The following is a 17817-nucleotide window of genomic DNA, read 5'->3' on the forward strand; positions in this document are numbered from 1 at the left end:
GCCTGACGGTCGTATCTCACGACCCGTCGTGGATCAAGCTCAACAAGGTGTTAAGCAGTATAGCCAATTTGGCACCTACGTCTACACAAACGTTCACATTTCAAAAAATAAAGTGCTTTACTGAAGGTCGACGGATGCCACAATATGGTACGCTAAAGCAGAATTACCCGTATTTTCTGTATTGTTTAATACAAATTATTTAAATACGATCGGCAGCAATTTTCTAAAAAAGATTCAATGTATTAGGAGTGCAGTACACCTCCCAAACAATAGGGTCTCATAGAGAGAAATCGAAAAAAACGGCCCCCGATCGGATTAAAATGCTTTTTATTGAACAATGCGGAGGATACGGGTAATTTTGCTTGAACGTGCTATATTTTGACAGCCGTGCCTTTAGTAAGCACTTATTTTTTAAATTTGAACGTTTTTGTAGACGTAGGCCTACGTGGCATATTGACTAAACTGTTCAACACTAATGTCAATCCATGACGGTCGTGAGATACACGAGATCTATTATCAATATTATGGTCCCTTTAGACTTAAATCAGTGGTTCTCAAACTTTTTCATGTCAAGGACCCCCAAATTGACACTTATTATTAGCCTGCGGACCCTCAATTGAAAAGATATTCCAGGGACCCATTAGAGAAGGTTTTTATGGCTCAACCATTCTAATTTCAATTAGGTCCATTTGGTTCCAATTCCAAACTTCCAACACTCTCTGAGTTCCTCAAAGACCCCTGGGGGTCCCCGGACCCAACTTTGAGAACCAATGCATAGATTAAACCGAAGTATGCTGGTCCCGGCTGGTCCTCTATCTGTGGTCATTTATGGTCCTCTACTGCCAACACTCGGTTGCCACGACGACCGTAAACATCAGAGTTTTTTCAGCGTCAGCTGTGAACTATCAGAGAGAGTCAGGCGGTATTCTAACGTCTTGTTCTGAATCATTTTACAGTTTAGTGTTGTTAAGTATTCGAGATTTTTATTTATTGGGTATTATCGTGTTAAATCTTTTAAATGCCTGTCCTCAACAAAACAACCGTGAAATCCAAACAGGTAAACATTGGCCCAACTATTGGTATCCAAAATGCTAACAGTTTAACCAACTAATGCTATAGGCCTAACAACAGAATCACAGCTGAGTGAACTTAAAGTAGCATTAAGTGAATGTCCTTAATGCTGAGGTAACTTTTGGGTGTTTTCTTTTTCTTTTCTTTTTTTGTTGTTGTTGCAGGGATCAAATGTTCATTATCAAAAGGCGCCAGCTGCAAAGCCTTCCAAAGCTGCCAGTAAGAAAAAGGTGAGTAGTATACAGTTACTAAAATAACAACAGAATAACCAGGCTAATTGTATTCAGCTTCCTTGAGTGTGGTGGTAAACTTTAGCTAGAGCAGTGGTTCTCTACCAGTGGTCCTTAAGAGGGTTCCAGGTGGTCCCCAGCAGGGCCCAGCTAAATGATGAGAGTTGGTAACCAAATGGAGTCTTATTGATCCTTAACTCTTGACAGTGTCAAATGAAACCAAATGGACCCATCAGAGTCCATTTGGTTTCATTTGACACTAGAGTTCTATTATTGTTAAGAAGTTTACACAATTAGAGAATGTAGAATAGGCCTACTTACTTATTTTGATCAATGTTTGCCTGTTATCGCTCCTACGGTACTAACACCAATACAGCAAGGAATTATGGACAAAATCTGATCCAATGATAACAAAATATTCAACATTTTGTGTCTGAGTGGCTAAATATCAACAAATGGTGGTCCGTGGCTCAATGCTGAATAAATAATATTCCTTGATATGAAAAGGGTTGAAAACCACTGTCATAAAGGACAACAGTTACTAATAGGGCAGTGCAGCACTCAGGTTATTATTGCAGGTGAGGACATTCCTGTGAAATCAAGGCTTGCTAGGCTTATAGTGGTTCCCAAACTGGGGATTGGGATCGGGACCCTCAGGGAGGTCCCCAAATAATTTTTGAGGGCCCCCAGTTGATTAACGTTTTCTCACTCAACAGTTATCAAACCAACATACAGTGTAGTGTACCAGCCTATCCTTTCTAAAGTTACAATTTTTTTTACTTTTAGGACCGTTTTAATACCAAATTGGCCAAGCTGTCAAATATTACTCAGAAAGAGCCGAGGCAAACATTGGGAAAATAGCTGATCTACAAGCTCAGTGTGAGGCTGACTGTATAGTTAGCTCAGAGTGTTTGCAATGTGACTATATATGTTCTATGATGATCAAATAGGGCATTCATTTACAAAAAAACACAAAAGGTTAATATATGGAGGTTTCTGCCCCACAGCAGTGATATTATAATACTACTACTACTAATAATAATAAGCATTAACCAGGGCTTTAACTCTTGTATTTGTCTAGGATGAGGAGGATGGAGTGGACCTGGGTGAGGGAGGGGATGAGTGGACTCAGGGGAAAACCGTCAAGCCGCCAGACCAGCTGCAGCTCTCTCAGACGGTATGAGGACACAAGTTCTAGGTCTATTCTGCCAGGCCGAAAAACAGTAGCCTGGGTGCCAGCCTGCTACGCTACGTTCCGTGGATCTGTCAATATGTCCAAAACAGACAAATGTTTCCGTCTTGTCTGTGGCAATTTGTCAAGTCTCCTGGTTCTCTTCAGAATATGTATAATGATTTACTACGACATGGCATATTAAGTCCACTATAGTGGTATTCAAATGTTTTATTTGCAAGGAGTATAGAGTATAAATGGGAAAGAAACTTTGATATACAGTACATGCATGGCTGACTGACTTTCTTACAATCATCCTGCAGTTGATCACAGGTATTACTGTTGTACCAGAGCACCACCCTGTGGCTCTTCAGACAACAACAAATTGCTCTAACTGTCCTCATAGTTCTGTCATAATGTAAAGCCAATTTTAAACTTTGAAAATAGAAGATCTACAAGCTAATAATAGCTAGAACTGCACTCTGTCGAGGTGCCAACTTGCCTCTTGTGCACAAGTAGTATGGCCTACCTGTGCGCCAGCAGAGTGCGCCATAAGGTGAGCTCACCACTCATAGACATAGAAAGGTAGACGCCTCCTTTGGCTCTGGTGCATATGCATCGAGGGATGAAGGGAATCTGTGTGTATCGCTTCCACGTGTGCCTACCTACCTACCTACCTACCTACCTACCTACATACGCAGCCGAACGCAGTACTTGCGTGATCTGCTGGCGCAAGTATTAGTAATAGAACTAATACATTTTAATTTTGATTAAAAGCATGTGACCCTGAATCCAGAATGACAAATGATTCCAGTGTTTGTCTTAATCTGCTTCCATAATACTGACACCATCAGGAGCTAAAGGAGGAATTTACAAAGATCCTGACTGTCAACAACCCACATGCCCCCAAGAATATTGTCCGCTACAGCTTCAAGGTAAGAGAATATTGTACACTAAAGCTTTCCCTAAGTCATGTTTATCTGCCTTTATTTATATGTGCCTAAAGGGCCCGGTCACCTCGCACTTTTATTCTACCTATTGACAGCGGATTCTGACAGTGGATTTCAATAGGAATGGAGCGGTTTGCTGCCATTTGCGGATTTCTGCAAATAAACTAACAAAAAGAAAACAGCTCCATTCCCATTAAAATGCTTTGGCAGAATCCTCCCTCATAGGTAGAATAAAAGTGCGGACTCGGAGTGATCGGCCAAATATCTATCAATTTGAGGGTCCTTGACAAGAACATGTTTGAGAACTGCATTTAGCGCATTATGCCTCTCACCAGTACACCTAATGTCCCATAATTCTAATGGCATTCCTGTTAGCAACATGTTGTCCCTCTCTTCCACTCACGTCCACTCCTGTCGCGTTTCCCACAGGAGCGCTCTTACAAGACCATCAGCGGTGTTGATCAGATGGCGGTGCACTTAACTCTGGACGGAAACCTCCTGCACCAGGACTCCGACGAGGCGCGCAGACAGAGGGCCAAGCAGGGCCAGATAGAGGGTAATAGTATGCACAGTACACTCATTCACTGGTCAGGAGTCATCTCCATTTTTGTCAAAATTACATTTTTGCCATGGCATATTACCAGAAACACATATAGAGATAGTCCTAAAAGACCATAACAGGTATGTAATTGTTTGTACACTCTCAGAGTTAAGAGGGTTCTTGCAAATAAAACGTTTGAGAACCAATAGTACTAGTTGGACTACGACTACGTCTGGTGTCGTAGTAAATCAGTGTCTTACATATTCTGAAGAAAACCTGAAGACCTGACATTCAATAATTGGGTCTTATGATCAAAATAAGAACATTGTGTAAAACAGAAAATCAAAAGTTTGCCAAGGACAAGACCAAGTCTTTGCCACGGACAAATTTGTCCGTGTACAGACATATTGATGACCCCTGACATTGGTGGAAAGTAATTAAGTACATCTACAGTATAAAGTTAAATACTTCCACAATTTATTCACAGCTTGTGTTACCAGTTTAAAAACAAACTTACTATCTACTGAACTGTTTGCTAGGAGTCATAAAGTAGAAATCAATGTCAGAGGTTGATAGCGACCGTAGGTCGCAGTTTAGTATGTGAACGGTCACAGCTTGACCTTATCTCTGTCTGTCTGTCTGTCTGTCTGTCTGTCTGTCTGTCTGTCTGTCTGTCTGTCTGTCTATAACACCTGACACTGTGGTTCCCCTGACACATCACTGTGACATGTGATGTCACCTGTGATGATGCTCAGAACCGAACCACTATAGACCGGTGGCATTAACATCTATAATGATGAAATTATTGGAAAGGCTGATATTGAACATCATGCTGCCAGCTGTCAGGTCACAGCTGGACCCGTATCAGTTTGCCTACAGGGCCAAGAGGGGGACAGAGGATGCTGTGGCATGCCTCCTTCATTCCCTTCTCAAACACCTGGACGACTCATCAGACAATTTTGCCACCATTCTTTTTGTTGATTTCAGTTCTGCTTTTAACACCATTCAACGACATCACATGATAAAGAAACTGCACCACCTCAGCATTCCCCCACTTCTCATCCACTGGACTCACAACTTTTTAAGCAATAGACCACAAGCAGTTAAAGTAGGTTCATCATTTTCATCAACAGTCATTACCAACACAGGAGCCCCGCAGGGCTGCGTCCTCAGCCCCTTCCTCTACACACTATACACAAATGACTGCACCAGCCCCTCCCCCACCAATATCACCTACTTTAAATACTCTGATGATACTGCTATTCTCGGACTGCTTCATGACAATAACTCTATTACGGACTACCAGAACACCATCTCTCATTTTACACAGTGGTGCACTGACAACTATCTAGAGTTGAACGTGGACAAAACAAAAGAGCTGGTTTTTCAAGAAACCCACACTGGACTTAACCCACTCACTATTCATGGTAAAGCAGTCGAACAGGTTGATAGCTTCACATATCTTGGACTCACTTTGGACAATAAACTGAGGTTTGATCAACACATTACATCTATCCATAAACGTTTTCAGCAAAGACTTCATGTAATCCGTAAGCTAAGATCACTATCCGTTGCCCCCCATCTTCTGTTATTACTGTACAAAAGCATTATACAACCTGTTCTGTTGTACTGCTCTGCATGTTTCTTCACCATACTGTCCATGCCTAACAGAAACAAACTTTACAGTATTACCCGTATTGCTTCCAAGATCATTGGACTTCCCACACCCACACTGTCTGATATGAACGATAAGGCCATTACACGCTTAGCACTCTCAATAACAAGTGACACTGACCATCCTCTGCATCGCCACTTTGACCTAATGCCATCTGGGCGAAGATACAGAACCTTGGCGTGGCAAAAAGTTCGGTTTAAAAGGAGTTTTGTCCCCTCAGTCATTGCTGCACTTAACAATCTGCTAAACAATCGCCCCCGTCGCTAAGAGGGTCTTTTTCTGTGTATAGTGGGGTACTGATGACTTGTCTATGTGATATGTTGTGTTGTCTTTTTGGCTATGTGTAACATGTTGTTTCTTGTTTGAACAGACTGTGAAGACAAATTTCCCTCCGGGGACAATAAAGATTATTATTATTATGTCACAGTGATGTGTCAGGGGAACCACAGTGTCAGTTGTGGTCTATGGGTTTTGCCGCTCTGACATCATGCTTTGACATCACTGTGATGTCATGGGAACCACTCTAACAGAATCCCTTTTATGCCCATATATGGAGATCCCTGATGTCATCAATATTAAGCCCATATGTAATAGGACTTCATATGGGAATGCCCATATATGGAGGAAGACAGCCCATATCTGTGTGGCTGGTTCAGACAGGGATCTCCATGTATGGGCATAAAGGGATTGTACTATGTATGATGTCAGATGTGATAGACGTCATAGGATTTTCACATAACGAATAATGATTAAGCATGTTTGGGGTCTCACAGCATATCTCCTTATACAGTACATAGATCTCCATATATGGGTACCAGGGGTCTCCATGTAACTGGGCCGAAATACATCACTGGCCAGACGGCCAAGTCATGGCGCAACCTCGCCCTGAGGCTTCTTACTAGTATGTAAAGGCCAGTCTACACCAATGCAACTACTTGCAACCATTAACCCAAAGACAATTGCAAAGAGTTGCATTGGTGTGGTCGGGCCTTAACGGTTAATACCATGCAAGACACCAAACTGCACATCGGGAGCAATTAGCGGTTCAGAGTCTTGCTCAAGGACACTTCGACACTAACTCTGGGGGAGCCCAGGATCGAACTACCGGCCATTCTTCCCCTGAGCCACTGCCGCCCCTGTAGAAATATAGGAAATATAGGAAAAGAGACTCCGACAGAGCAAAGCAGGACAGACGAGAATCAGAGGTCTTGTTTCACCCTGAAGGCGGTTTATATTCCTTTAATGACTCACTGTGCATTACTCTGCTGACTGCTTATTATTACACAGCTACTTCCAAACTCAATTATCTGACAGAACATGTCGATCCTATAATGATTGGCTGTCGAGCTTCAGCTTCCATAGCAACATGAACAGAGACAGAACACTGGTTTGTTTATTGAGGAGAACACAATGGAATGCAGCGATTTACCAACCGGAATCAAGGATTCAAAACAGCTGTCTAATAAATATCAATATCTGGGCCTACTGTATTTTGTCATTCAAAAATGTTTTATATCGTATTCCTCCAGTAACATTAAGCAGAAATACAATTCGAAACATATCTTCCATGTGATGTTGTGTTTGAGTTGTGTCATGTATTATTTGCATATTATACACATACCGGTACATATATGTATTATACCGTATACATTATATACTTCAATATTAACAGCTTGTATGTTCAGACTATGGTTCACTTCCTTTCTGTGGTGTAAGATAACTTTCCACAAGTTGGCAATGTCAGCCAGTTCCCTGAAGTTAAGAAATGTAAAATGTGTTCACTAGTTGCACCTATTGTAACTAGCAAGTTTCTTGTCCACTACAGAATGAAGTCATGTTTTGTTTATGCTGATTTTTGCAGAGAAAGTAGCAGTTGATGCTGAGGTACAAGAAGACGATGAGGACAAACCAGATACTCCGGTAAATCTAGTTTCATGCACTACTGTGTACTTGCAGTTGTAGTATATTTTCAAAGAAAATTCATACTTCATCAAAAAGCAGTGTCTGTCGACTAAAATAACCGATTTCCAAATGAAAGATTTGTCACATCACTTGGGGGAAATAAGAGATTTAGAAAACCTGTGAGCTGCTATTTGTCCCAAAGCAACTGCAAAAGATTGCTGCTATTTTTGTTTCAAAAAGCTTTATATCCTGTATACATAACATGTAAATAACGACGAAATGCGACATAGCTCTGTTTACACAATGCTGTACCTCCTCCAACTGTATATATGTTCCCCCTTTTCACAGTTTTTTATTATAATTCTACTCATGCCAATAAAGCTCTTTTGAATTGAAATTTAAATGATTTGTCAAGTGGCAAAGTATAAATTAGTTTTAACTTATTACCAAGGTTACCTCATAAATTGAATGCACTGTTCATGAGACCACGCTGCAAAGCATCAGAATTTTAAGATAGATTCTGATAAAGACATTTCACTGTGTGTTTGAAATTCCTTTTCTGTCTTCCCCCACAGGTTGCAGATGTAGGAGAGGACGGTGGAGAGGCTGACGGAGAGGACAGGCCGGACAGCGTGGTGTCCAGGGCCTACAAGAAGGAACAGAAACTGACCAACCAGTTCAACTTCAGCGAGAGGGCCTCACAGACACTGAACAACCCACTGAGGGTAGGACAAACACACACAGGAGGAGCTCTCACACCGAGGGGACACACTGTAACCACATGAACCCTAGCAGCGTCAACAAATAAAAACTAGACTAAAAAAGAAAACCTGTAAAGTTTAGTGTAGCAGAGTCTTTAGAGTGAGCCAACATGCACAATAACAGAACATTGACTCTGCCTGACCTACGTAAACGTAACAGAGCCTTAATTAGAATCATTGTTAACACAGGATGTAACATTCCCCTATGTATATTCTTTGAGTATGGGTGTAATAGTGTTATAATGGGACATACACATACCTTTAATTCAGCATGACTAAACAGAACAATTTGGAGACAGACCTAGCTGTTGTAGACCTTAGCAACTTGGTAACTGTCGTCAACCCTGTTGCTGAGGAGACTGCCCTGTTACTTGTATAATATTCTAAAGTAATTTAAGAAATGAAAAGAGAAATGTAAAATCTGAACTAATACTCATATGTTACATAAATGTGACCAGTAATCCACACACAAACAAATGCACATTAGTAGTTTTGATAACCTTTTCTTTGAAAAGAAGGTGCTGTAGGTTGATCTGTGTAAAAATAAAGTCATCCTCAATATTTTCTCTTGATACCTATCAGTTCAAGTAACAAGGGGATTATGAGATATGTTCTAAATGTTTTGTTGATAATTGAAATGTTATGGAATACACATGCATGTTAATTGGTACGGATCAACTTCATACAAATACGCGCTTAAAGACTACTTATTTTTAGTATTATTTTTTAAATAATAACCCATTTCCTTCCAGGACAGAGCCTGTCAGGCTGAACCTCCTCCACGCTGCAACTTCTCAGCCACTGTTGATCAGGTAAAGATGCTTCAGCTTTGGGTTCAGGTTTTTACATATTGTCTCTGTCGGCTGGAAACCTGAGTTTCGACTACTTTCGAGCATGTGGATCTGCTACTTTTGATGCTTTTGTGTGGTGCTGTAATATGATCAAGTATAGGGGATCATCGACGATATATAGCGTGCTCCTTAGCAGAAATGGAAATTCTAAAATAAAATGTAAAGAAAATCTAAAAATATATTTTTGTTAAAACGGAAATGACGAACAGATGACTTCCTGTCACGGCTTTCGAGATGTAGTTCTAGACAATATAGCATTCAGAGATTGTGGAATAGTTGTCTGGCTACTCAAGACTATTTACCTCCTAACCAGTGCTGTAAAGTAAGTACATTTACTCAAGTACTGTACTTGAGTATAGTTTTGAGGTATTTGTACTTTACTTGAGTTTGTCCAATTTTCAGTAGGCTACTTTTTACTTCTACACCACTTCATCTCATAGGAAAATATTGTACTTTTACTCTACTACAATTGTTTGAAAACTTTAGTCATAAGTTACTTTGTAGAATCTGATTATTATGAAACATACATTAATCACTTCAGCCCTACATACATTTGGCCATTTGAAAATAGCAGATCTACAAAATCACAATGCGTTGCATTGCATTGTGAGCTTATACAGTAGATCTGCTATTTTCAAAAGATGTGTGTATACATTTGAAAACTTGCGAAATGGGACATTCCCCATAATGAGTACTTTTACTTTGTTACTGCAAGTACATTTTGATGCCAATACTTTTGTACTTTTACTCAAGTATATTAATTATGAATTCCGGACTTTAACTTGTAACAGAATATTTCTACGTCGCAGTATTGATACTTTGTAGTAAATTGTGAGTACTTTTCCCACCACTGCCCTGCAGGGGGAGATCTACGAGGCCTACGCAGAGGAGCTGCAGAAGCAGGAGAAAGAGAAGCAGAAAGCCGCACCACCGAAGAAGGAGGAAGACAAGGCGGGCAAGAGGAAGGCCACGCTAACAGAGACACGGGTATAAGATTAACATCTGAACTGCTTTCCCACTGGAACGGTTAGAGACGTCATTACGTTGTCGGTGCTGCTGCTGATGTTTTGCTGTGTTTCTGCCTGAAATGCTTTAATCTCCTGTAGAGCGATGACATCAGCAAACTTGCCACAGTGTCCAAGATCGCTGAGAGGCTGGTCAATCAGAACACGTTTGACGACATAGCACAAGGTATAATAATGATAATAATTTGTTCTAGTATTATTACATACCTATTATTATTATAGTAATTTCTTTCCCTTTTTTATTGTTATATCTTAATCACTGTTCTCTGATCACTTTAACTCAGACTTCAAATACTTTGAAGATGCCTCTGATGAGTTCAGGGGTCAAGAGGGCACGCTTCTCCCACTATGGAAGTTTCAGTATGATAAAGTCCAAAGGCTGTCTGTCACTTCCCTCTGCTGGTAGGTTCACTCATTGCACTTATTTTGTATTGCCCTAGTGAAATATTATTCAATCCAGTAAAAACAAATGCCAATCAAAAAAATATTTGCCTCTGAAGAATCAAAATGTAATTGTATGAATAAGACATTGAATGTAATTGTATGAATAATACATTGAGTGTTTGTTCTGTTGTGATCAAACAGGAACCAGAAATACAGTGACTTGTTTGCTGTGGGAATGGGATCATGTAAGTACGGTGGACTGCAGATGAGATGAGTAAGAGATGAAACTAATAAAATAGGGATGCACTGATATGGAAATTCTGGGCCAATACCCAGCCGCGTAGATCCACGAAATGCATAGGGGTGGTCCTGCGCGCGCTTCAAGCGCGCGCCGCCGGACGCGCGTGCGCGATGCGCGTGCGCGATGCGCGTGCGCGCGCGCGATTTCGTTTTTTTGGCCTGCAGAGATCGGTTTTCGGCCAGTTTTACCCCCTCATTTTCCTTCAGATACGGGCCTTAACGGTTTTATGATGTATTATTTATTTACTTTTCAAGTTATCACTACTGCAATAACCAACACAACCAAAGCTTACATGAAAAAGTAAATAGTTACCATTGTTGCTTGTTGGTCAACTTGGTCCTCCCGAAATGTACAGTTCTAGTTCTGTAGCAACTTGGGACAGGTTGTGAGGTCGGTATCCATTTAATTCCAATAAATGTAGTCCAATGAAAACATAGTCCAATGAAAAAATCATGCTGTCCTTCTGGCTTCTTCCACACCACAGCAAGAGAGTGTATCCACCACAGCCAAAACAAAGTCGCCACATTATGATGTCATCACTCACTCTGAGACTCTCAGACTGAGAGTCAACTGTTATTACTACTATTATAAAACGATTTGTACATGATTTGACCAGTGGCCACCTCATACAGAGCTTAGCTTCCCTCCTGCTGTTGTTGCTGGATGGTCCGGTCCCACAATCGTTCCTGACAGAAACTGTGTCCTGAACTATAGTTCCTCTCTATGGTCCTGGCAATAATGCAGAAGAGAATAAATAAATATTACACCTATTCTAGGTAGTAGGTAGGATATCCTCTAAAATGTGGTTACTATGGGCATGGTTTGGATGACAATATAGTCTTTGCAACAGAAAGTAATTATTAAAAACCATAGCAATTAAAAAATAATAGATTTAATATTAGATTTTTATTCTCAAAAATGATTATTTGATTATTCTAACCACTAATTACAATTAATTGTAGCTATTTCATGAAGGGTTTTACTTGATTGTTAGAACTATATAATTTTTAGCTTGATAACTGGTCATTGCGACCGTAGGTCACATTTACTATCAAAAGCTCCACGGGCTGTCTGTCAGTCAGTGAGTGAGTCACACTTTTGCCCTGCTCATATCTCCACAACCGTTGCCCCGATCCATGCCAAAATTTCCACACAAACTCCTTGCCTGCCAAACTACAACCTCCAAGGACCCCCGGAGTTCCAGGGACCCCCAGGTCCCTGGGGGACCCCCAGGTGTAAAAGAAATACCAAATGTGCAAAAATGACCACCCCCACAGGGCTGCTCACGGGGAATTCCCGGGGACCACCCACTCCTGGTGCTCCAGAACGGATGCAAAAGTGGTGGCGCCCCCAGTGGAGGACCCCCTCAGCTGCAGCTCACATAAAATGCCCTAACTCGGCCTAGGAGCGTCCGGGAGAGCCGGGGCCGGTACCTATTCGTCCGCCAAGGCAACGCGGAGACCCCACCCCTCATTTCTCACATGGCCCTCTTCTATCGAGACCTACGGTCGCTTATCTCCCGATTAGGGAGTCTTACTGGTTTTAGGTTGTTTTTTAATGTCCACGGAATCAAGAAATGTTCTCCGCAGAATTCCGCATTATCAGGATTGTTCTCCGCGGAATCAATACTTTTTCTCCGCGGATTCCTGGGGGGACTATCTATTGAGTTAGAAAAAAAAAAGATTTTTTTTTTTTTTGGGGGGTACCAATTGGACCTGGGGGGGGACACGTAACCCCTGTCCCCCCCGCGATTTGCGCCTATGCCAATACCGTTTTAAAAGTTTGAAAACGTGTGAAACATGACATTCTGCATAAGAGTATTTCTACTTTTGGTACTTTAAGTACATTTTGATACTAATACCTTTGTACTTTTACTCAAGTAAATTTTGAATTCCGGCGAGTATTTCTAAATTGCAGTTGATACTTTTACTTACCTAAGTAAAGAAATGTGAGTACTTTATCCACCACTGATAATTATGTTGCTTTACCGCAGATGAGTTCAGCCGGCAGGGCCAAGGCATGCTTCTCTTCTACTCCCTGAAGAACTGCAGCTTCCCGGAGTACGCCTACTCCACTGACTCTGGCGTCATGTGCCTGGACATCCACGAGCGGCTCACCTACCTGGTGGCGGTGGGCTTCTACGACGGCTGCGTGGCCGTCTACAACCTGATGGAGGAGGACCACGCGCTGCAGCCCGTCTACAAGAGCACTGCCAACACCGGCAAGCACATGGACCCAGTGTGGCAGGTGAGCATGCAAGTGTTCAATATACTGAAAAATAATAGCAGATCTAGAAGCTCACAGCTTTTAATCAGACTAATTGGTTTAGTTGATTATTAAAAATCTATTTAAAAAGAAGTGGCATTTGAGCCACGGGCCATCATTCGATGAGATTTAACCTCTCAGACTCAAAACTTATATATGAATATTTCAATTTCGTTGGATAAGATTTTGTCCACAATTTCATGCTGTATTGATGTTGGCACCATAGGAGAGATAACAGGCAAACATTGATCAAAATAACAATTCTTCTACATTCTCTAATTGTGTAGTCTTCTTGTAAATTAAGTAATGCAGATGTTTAATTATAATTTAACTCTTGAGAGCATAAAATGAAACGAAATGGACCGGTAAGGGTCCACAGGTCAGGTCGTTTTTTTTGTTTTTTTTTCATTTTACGCTCTCAAGAGTTAAAGATCTATAAGGCTCCATTTGGTTACCAACTCCTACATTTAGCTGGTGACCCCCCTCAAGGACCCCCTCAAGGACCTCGGACCACTGGTTGAGGACCACTGGCTTAAAGGAAAGCTCCTTTTCAAAAATGTCACTTTGTCCCATTGCATGTCCATGCAGGTGCGCTGGCAGAAGGATGACATGGACAACAACCACAACTTTTACTCTGTGTCCTCTGATGGACGAGTGGTGTCTTGGACTCTGGTCAAGGTTGTCTAGGTTTTTATATATTATGTACAGTATATCGTTGCTTTCAGGCAGAAACCTCTTATCTCCATATTTATGTTTTTTTCTTTTTTTCTAAACGAATGCCCTACTTGATCATACTACAGCGTCAAGTGAAGTATCCAAAATAGCAGATCTACAAGCTCGAAATGTGGTGCGAAGCAATGTGTTTCGAGGTTGTCCATCTGCTATTTTTTTTGCTTTTTTTTGTATCCTGAAAAGTAACCGTTTTGGACATGCGTATGAGGTTTCCACCCAACAGAAACGATATACTAGGACTAGGACACTAGGCCTATGCATGTTGCGAATGATGTTGGAAATACATGGTCATCTTACATGTTATAATGACCTTCTCTCCTCCTAATTTATTTAGGCTTTTGCCCACTTTTGGTAGGCTATTTTTGTTACCTTAAGTACCTTAAATACCTTTGTACTTTTGGGACTTTGGAATTGCATTTGGACTTTTACTTGTAACAAAGTATTTCTACATTGTGGTATTGCTACTTTTATGTATTAAAGTAATAATAACATAATAATAATCGCAATACTTCTTCCACCATTGGCGGCGATACCCATGTGGCCAAAGTCCTTGAGACAAGAATACGTCTGCTTGTGTCCTTTCAGAATGAGCTGAGATTCACAGACGTCATCAAACTGGCATTGGAGGGTCCAGTTTCTGATGGGACATCTGATGCTGTGCAACAACACATCACTGGTAACAATTCACCTCCACACTGTGCGCGTGCTTGCATGCGTTGTACGTGTGTGTGTGTGTGTGTGTGTGTGTGTGTGTGTGTGTGTGTGTGTGTGTGTGTGTGTGTGTGTGTGTGTGTGTGTGTGTGTTGTCTCCTCCCTGTTGGGTAGTTGGTTGGTAAAACAGCGTGAAAAATAATCAAATCTATCTCAGCAGTGGTGGCTTGATGGCTTTATTAGTCAGAAATGTAAACAGCACAAGGTATAGTCAGACATTAAATGGATAGTTCACCCCCAAAATGACTTTTTTTTCCCTCTATCGATTACCCACCCCATGGAGAATTCTTTTTTCTGTCGCATTCCTAAGCCAATAATTTGAGGAGAGTCTTTGTGACTCCATAGGGAACAAAGCAGGCTCTTTGTGTCTCCATAGGGAACCACTGCTGGTCATCAAACTATTGCCCTTCGAATGCGACAAAAAACTAAAAATCCATATCCATTTATTCAAGTCTCCATGGGGTGAATAATCGATAGGAAAAAAATAACAATTGGGAACTATCCCTTTAAGGCTTATGCAGTCCGTAAGGACATGCCACCCCAGGCCACAAATATTGAATTTGATGTATTGTTGGTGTATACTGTAAATAATGAAAGAGCATTATGTGTTCCTTCCAACAGCTTGTGGCCGATCACTGGACTTCCATAAGCAGATTGACCGTCTCTTCCTTGTCGGAACTGAGGAGGGGAAAGTACACATGGTAGGTTAGCAGAGATTACAATACAAAATGCTAAATAATATACCTTTTATGACTCAAAATATATTGTTGCTGTGCTGTGACAAACTTGACTTTTCAAGAACCCCCCCAAAAATACAAGGTTCAAAAGACAGGAAATAATATTTTAATAATCAGCTTTATTGTCACATCACAGGTTTACAGAAGTAAAGAAGTGGGTGAAATTCGTTTTTTGTGCATCGTTCCCATCGTATCGTTAGGGTATTCCATAAAAGAAAGAAAGGGAAGAAGAAGAAGAGAATAGTTAGAATTGAGCCATTACCCATTAGGAAAGGTTATTTAAACTCTACGTTTTCCTCACATCTCTTTCTGTTCCTTTAAGGCAATGGTTTTCAACCAGTGGTCCGGGGACCACCAGTGGTCCTTGAGGGGATTCCAGGTGGTCTCCGGCTAAATAATGAAGAGTTGGTAACCAAATGGACCCTTATAGATCTTTAACTCTTGAGAGTGAACATCATTTGGTTTCATTTTACATTCCCAAGAGTTAAATTATCGTTAAACATCTGCATTATTTGATTTACAAGTCTACACAATTAGAGATTGTAGAATAATTGTTATTTTGATTGACCTGTTATCAGTCCTATGGCACCACATCAATACAGCATGGAATTGTGGACACGTTTTGGGTCCTGAAGGATAAATCTCATCAAATGGTGGTCTGTGGCTCAAATGCTGAATAAATAATGGATCCTGACATGAAAGAGGTTGAAAACCACTGCTGTAAGTTATAAAGAGAAGTAGTAGAATCTGTAAATACTTCAATAACTTCCCCGCACCAGCGAAGCCTGTCGGGGGGAAATGCTGCTGTTTCAGCAAAGTCTAAAGCCATAAACTAAATTGCCTCTCCTCCCTGCCACTTCTAAATGAGATTAGGATCAACTTGAGAATTCACGCTGTCTCTCGCTATCTGCCTTGAAAAATGGAAACTCATTTTGTTTGTGGTGCGATTTGAGTCTTGCGCTCAATAGGGCACACAAATTGGAAAGTTCTCATTAACTGTGCATGCGTGCGTGCGTGTCTGTGTGCGAGCGAGCGTGCCGTGCACATCTCTAATTTGTCCACATCAGACAGCTGGTTGCTGGTTTTGGCTCACCTACCATCCTCTGTAGGCTCGGCTGACGAGTATGCATTATTCTCACTGTGGAAGAGAGACAATCTTAAAATCTTAAAACTCATTCAGATTGATTCAATAACATCTTCATACAGAAAGGGGACAATTTTCACATGATTAAACCAAGTATCCTTAAAGGGATATTTCACTTTCAAAATAACTTTTGGTCATTTTATTGTCTAATCAGGCTTTTATGAACACCCTGGTCAGTTTTTATGTTGCTTGATTCAATATTTAGATATTTAGTGTAAATGTTACCAATAAAATGTCCAAACATTTTTTGGAAAATGAAATATCCCTTTAAAGTTAGCATCTCTAAACATGAATGGAATAAAAGAGCTGATTGTTTGTAAGTGCTTCTTAAAATCCTCCTCTTTCTTTGCAAACGCATTGTGTTTTATCATCCTTAAGGGTGTGAGCATGAATGTGAAACCTTTTTTTCTGTATTCCACCCAGTGCTCCAATTACTCCAGCCAGTTTCTGGAGACTTACACTGCCCACAGCATGGCCGTGGACGCAGTCAAGTGGAACCACTTCCACCCTAAGGTCTTCATCACCTGCAGCTTCGACTGCACCGTCAAGATCTGGAACCACAACGTCAAGTAAGACACCCATAAGAAAAATCCCTTTGGTCTAAGTGTTAAAGTAGCTCACATCATACGTACTTAAGAAAGGTATCTGGGGTTTAAGATGTATTTAAGCATTTGCCTGTTATTGCCTGTATCCTATGGTACCACATAAATGCAGCATGGAATTGTGGACAAAATCCTATCCAGCAATAATAAAATATTCAAACTTTTGTGTCTGCGAGGCTAATGTCACTAAATGGTGGTCCGTGGCTAAAATGCCAAATAAATCATGGACCTTGATATGAAAAAGGTTGAAAACCACTGACCTATAGCAACACGTTTCCAATTCCCTGCACTGTGTAACCGTCCCCTGTGTCCACTCTGTCTCCTTTTTAGCACCCCCATGTTGACCTTTGACCTGAGTGCACCGGTGGGAGACGTAGCCTGGTCCCCCTACTCCTCCACTGTGTTTGCAGCGGTCACCAGCGACGGCAGGGTGAGTAATACTCTAAAACCCAATCTGGCTAACCATCGTTAAATAAAGGGGAACACCCACTCTGTTTTGTTCCTTTTCTGATGCTATCAGAGTCTGTCTTGAGAGATTACTCTAAAACTAACTCAGTTGAACGAGAAAAAAGGTACCATTTACTGATCTCTGAGTGGAAATCATTTTTCTGCATTTTTCTGAATCTGATGATTCCTAGACGGCCGCTCTAAAGATCTGAGAATAAAAAGTGTACATGGGCAGATCTAGGATCAAACTGGCTTCTGGAATCGGGGGAAATTACACAACCCAAGATGTTCGTTCACGATAATGTTCTCGAAATGTA

At 41.1% G+C, this 17817-nt stretch overlaps 1 protein-coding gene across 1 annotated transcript in view; it reads left to right on the forward strand.

Moving 5' to 3' along the window:
- Nucleotides 1-1018: 1018 nt before the first annotated feature.
- The window catches only part of dnai1.2 (dynein, axonemal, intermediate chain 1, paralog 2), a gene marked incomplete at both ends in the record, with an annotated part of 28120 nt that continues 11321 nt past the window's right edge, over nt 1019-17817 (forward strand). Inside the window, 18 exons of the mRNA XM_080754325.1 lie at nt 1019-1057; nt 1236-1301; nt 2383-2478; nt 3327-3407; nt 3852-3978; nt 7500-7558; nt 8116-8265; nt 9054-9113; nt 10014-10139; nt 10259-10343; nt 10462-10579; nt 10763-10806; nt 12856-13109; nt 13716-13805; nt 14445-14535; nt 15192-15271; nt 16875-17020; nt 17384-17483. Of these exons, the coding sequence (XP_080610451.1) occupies nt 1019-1057; nt 1236-1301; nt 2383-2478; nt 3327-3407; nt 3852-3978; nt 7500-7558; nt 8116-8265; nt 9054-9113; nt 10014-10139; nt 10259-10343; nt 10462-10579; nt 10763-10806; nt 12856-13109; nt 13716-13805; nt 14445-14535; nt 15192-15271; nt 16875-17020; nt 17384-17483 (1812 nt within the window). The remainder of the gene's footprint in view (nt 1058-1235; nt 1302-2382; nt 2479-3326; nt 3408-3851; nt 3979-7499; nt 7559-8115; nt 8266-9053; nt 9114-10013; nt 10140-10258; nt 10344-10461; nt 10580-10762; nt 10807-12855; nt 13110-13715; nt 13806-14444; nt 14536-15191; nt 15272-16874; nt 17021-17383; nt 17484-17817) is intronic.

The sequence above is a fragment of the Nannobrachium achirus genome (genome assembly GCF_963921795.1).
Source record: "Nannobrachium achirus genome assembly, chromosome: 23".
Lineage (NCBI taxonomy): Eukaryota > Metazoa > Chordata > Actinopteri > Myctophiformes > Myctophidae > Nannobrachium > Nannobrachium achirus.